This window comes from Boleophthalmus pectinirostris, unplaced genomic scaffold (assembly GCF_026225935.1).
Source record: "Boleophthalmus pectinirostris isolate CB_2022bp ecotype Guang Dong unplaced genomic scaffold, ASM2622593v1 HiC_scaffold_17, whole genome shotgun sequence".
Classification (NCBI taxonomy): domain Eukaryota; kingdom Metazoa; phylum Chordata; class Actinopteri; order Gobiiformes; family Gobiidae; genus Boleophthalmus; species Boleophthalmus pectinirostris.
The window spans coordinates 4,291,429-4,294,655 of record NW_026571115.1 but is presented as its reverse complement, the minus strand read 5'-3'; the positions used below and the strand labels follow the sequence as shown (position 1 = coordinate 4,294,655).

Below are 3,227 nucleotides of genomic sequence, written 5' to 3'. Positions count from 1 at the left end.
CACTGTGACCTCCCTTTTCCCTGTTTCAAACAAGACAAAAACTGTGAGAGAAACCTGAGTCCTTAAAGAGGGAGTATTATTCCACTTCTCTGGAGGATGAACTGCAAACTCACAACACATTTACATCACCATGTTTCCTTTGATTGTTTGGAAAATGTAATATTCACCAAAAATAACACATGAACATGTTTAATGCATTTTAGTTTAGTTTTTGTCTCTCTAAAGGCTAAATTGTACTTCTGTGTCAACTTATCGCTGCCGTCGCCTTGGTTTTTGATTTATGGATCTGCGTTGAGTTCTATGCACCACAAAGTAATTCACCGCTACAACTCGAGGAGGATAGGATTGCATTTGTGTATAGAAAATGAAGCAAGAAAGTGCAGTACCAAAAATGTGTGTGTAGAGCAGATGTAGAGAGAACCAATCACAGCCCTTACTGTCTGCGTGGCTTCCCTCTGCTGTCTGCATCGGTTCAGTGGTTACAAAATGTCAGAGGTGCACGCTGGTCGACACAGACGCTCTGCAATTTGATGCATGATGATAAATTGTTCTTAAGTCTCCCCTTTGTGCCTCTGTCACTAAGTCACTCCCCCTTCAGAGCACCATCACATTACAGGCGGCGTGAATTCGGCCCCAGAGATATCTAAATTGCTCAAACATCCATAGATGATATATAAAACCTCATTAGACATGTTTTTGTCACTTGGTGTCGATGTTATTGCTAAAGTTCCACTGAGATCCATCATTTTTGAAAAGCCAACATCACTATAACATGGTAGAAAACTCCTAAAAGTTGTTTTGCATAATTCCTCCTCTTGAAGTTTCAATATTTACATGTTTACAGTGACGTCCTTTGGTAAAATCTTCAGGGGGATGTTGTCTTTGGTGATTAAATAAGGAACCAGTCCATCAGTGAAAGTCTCTGTGAATGTGTTCAGGTCAGTGTTTGTGTCGGGGTCACTAAAGGTCACCGTTGTTCTGTCAAAGTCCAGCTTCACTCTGAGTCTCTGCAGACTCCTCCTCACAGAGAGTGATTTAACTGTGTCTGGGAGAGAACAGGCTGAGTATTTACCATCAATGAAAAGTATGAAACAATCTACATTCTCAGTCTTTCCCCGTCTCTGAACAGGTCCAATCACACCTACAGACCATCTCTTACTGTCCCCGACCTCCACGTCCCAGCTGTGAGTCCCTGATGTAAACAGTTCAGATCCAAATACAATGTGACCTTTACGTCTCTCTGGATTCTGTGGAAGCTTCTGTTTCTCTCCACTCTTCACTGAGCTCAGATCTTCAGACAGGATGAGTTCAGGATCTGCTCTGTTTGGATCCAGAATGACAGGGTAGAACTTCACCAGTCTCTTCATGTTCCTCCAGATGTTGAAGTCCAGGTTGCCCAGATGTTTGGCCTGGTCGATCAAAGCTCCAGGTTCCATCTGTGGTTCCTCCACCAGGGGGCGGCGCTGCACTCTCTCCACTGTAGACTTGTACTGTAGCAGGAAGGAGATGTCTGTGGCCCTCAGCTGCTCCTCTGTCTCTGTGATGGTTTTGGACACAGTCTCCATCTGTCTGCTCACGGTGGCCATCTTGTCCTTCATGTTGTGAGTCTTCTGCTCCTCCTCCTCCCTCAGAGCCTTCATCCTGGACTGTTCTTCCTCCAACAGAAACTGGTGCAGTTTCTCAAACTGGTGTCGGATCTGTGCCTCTGTTTGTCGAGCCTGGGCTGTGATATGAGCCGCGGCGTCTTCAAACTGCTCTTTCCTCCCAGTCAGAACCTGCACAGAAAGAGTCCGAGTGAATCAGACAGAAGCAGCCCTCTGGTCTGTGGGGCCCTGACACATTAGTGTGATGAATGTGAGTGAACACAGTTGAGCCTCTGATCAGCAGTAAGTCTGCTCTGACAGTGGTCTGTGTGAGCTGCTCCTCACACGCTTCTAAAGGCTCTAATAACACCAGGAGGTGTCTGGGGAGAGGGAGGCTCCACATGGAGGCACGATGGCAGAGTGGTTAGCACTCTCTCCTCTTAACAAGAAGGTCCTGGAAGGTCCTTGCATGTATAATGACAAACAGAAACATGAACACAAACACAGTTCCAGAGGTGAAGAGTCTGTACCTGCAGTTTGTCCTGCAGAGGCTTGATGGACGTCCTCAGCTGCTCTCTCAGGTCCTCGGCCGCCTCCTCCATGGGACTAAACCTGTGGTCTTTGTGAGTCCTGGAGTCTCTGCAGATCACACACACCGGCTGCTGATGGTCCAGACAGAAGAGCCGGAGCTTCTTTGAGTGAACACTGCACAGAGGCTCTGAAGGGGTCTGCTCTCTCTGCTCTGAAGGGGTCTGCTCTCTCTGCTCTGAAGGGGTCTGCTTTTTCTGCTCTGCAAACGTCTGCACCAGGTTCCTCAGGGCCAGGTTCATGGGAGGAATGTCCCTTGACGACTTTCTGTTGCAAAGTGGACAGGTCTTTATGGGTTTGTCCCTCCACCAGTTCTGCAGACAGACTTTACAGAAGCTGTGGCTGCAGGACAGAACCACAGGTTCTCTGAAGAGCTCACAGCAGATGGGACAGGTCAGGTCCTCCTCCAGCCTGGAAGCCATTTTGTCTCTAAATAGAAAACACAATTCACCAGTAAGGACCATGCCACAACGTTGTTATACAATAAAGATATTTATTGACACTGGATAGATATGATGGCTGGGGGGAGACTCAGGGTGGACTCTGTCTCCAATCCAATATGGTCACCCAGCTGATTCGGAACCCCCAAAGATGGATTAAAATTTGTAAATAAGGAATAAGCTAAGGAGTTGGTAGAGCAATTAATGAACATATGAAAAGGTGGACACAGGAGGACTGACTGTCGAAGGACACACAATGATGCATAGGAATGGCTGTCTGGCCCAAAGAGGCAGCTCTGACATGAATCGTGGGAATAGTAAGAGGAGATTCTGGCCAAACGAAGGATTCTCTTTAGTGGACTGGTCAGAAAGCGTGGAGGAGACAGATGTGAACCAGGAGGAGAGATATGAGTGCAAGGTTGCATGGCTTGGTTAGTGTGGTGGAAGGAATTATGTTGCCTGAAAAGCAGTCCTTGGAAGGTGGATGAACAAGTCAAGTGAGATTGACCAAGGAAAGAAAGGACCATCTCGGAACAATGGAGAAGTTAAAAGATTAGAACTCGAGCACTGATGAAAACTAAGCTGGAAGAATATTTGTGAAGACAAGGTTCGTTCC

At 46.8% G+C, this 3,227-nt stretch overlaps 1 protein-coding gene across 1 annotated transcript; it reads right to left on the bottom strand.

Moving 5' to 3' along the window:
• Window positions 1-413: 413 nt before the first annotated feature.
• On the bottom strand, window positions 414-2,593 carry LOC110165244 (nuclear factor 7, brain-like). Its single transcript, XM_055152271.1, has 2 exons — window positions 2,114-2,593; window positions 414-1,775 (listed from the first exon to the last, which is right to left on the bottom strand). The coding sequence occupies exons 1-2, from the start codon at window positions 2,591-2,593 to the stop codon at window positions 831-833; spliced, it is 1,425 nt and encodes a 474-aa protein (XP_055008246.1). The 3' UTR covers window positions 414-830.
• Window positions 2,594-3,227: the final 634 nt, after the last annotated feature.

Bases quoted from the DNA above. Each gene is read 5' to 3' on its own strand.
- LOC110165244 (XM_055152271.1), bottom strand. From the start codon at position 2,593: ATGGCTTCCAGGCTGGAGGAGGACCTGACCTGTCCCATCTGCTGTGAG. The intron at 1,776-2,113 runs GTACAGACTCTT...CTTTCTGTGCAG, and splicing joins CTCTGCAGGACAAACTGCAG to GTTCTGACTGGGAGGAAAGA.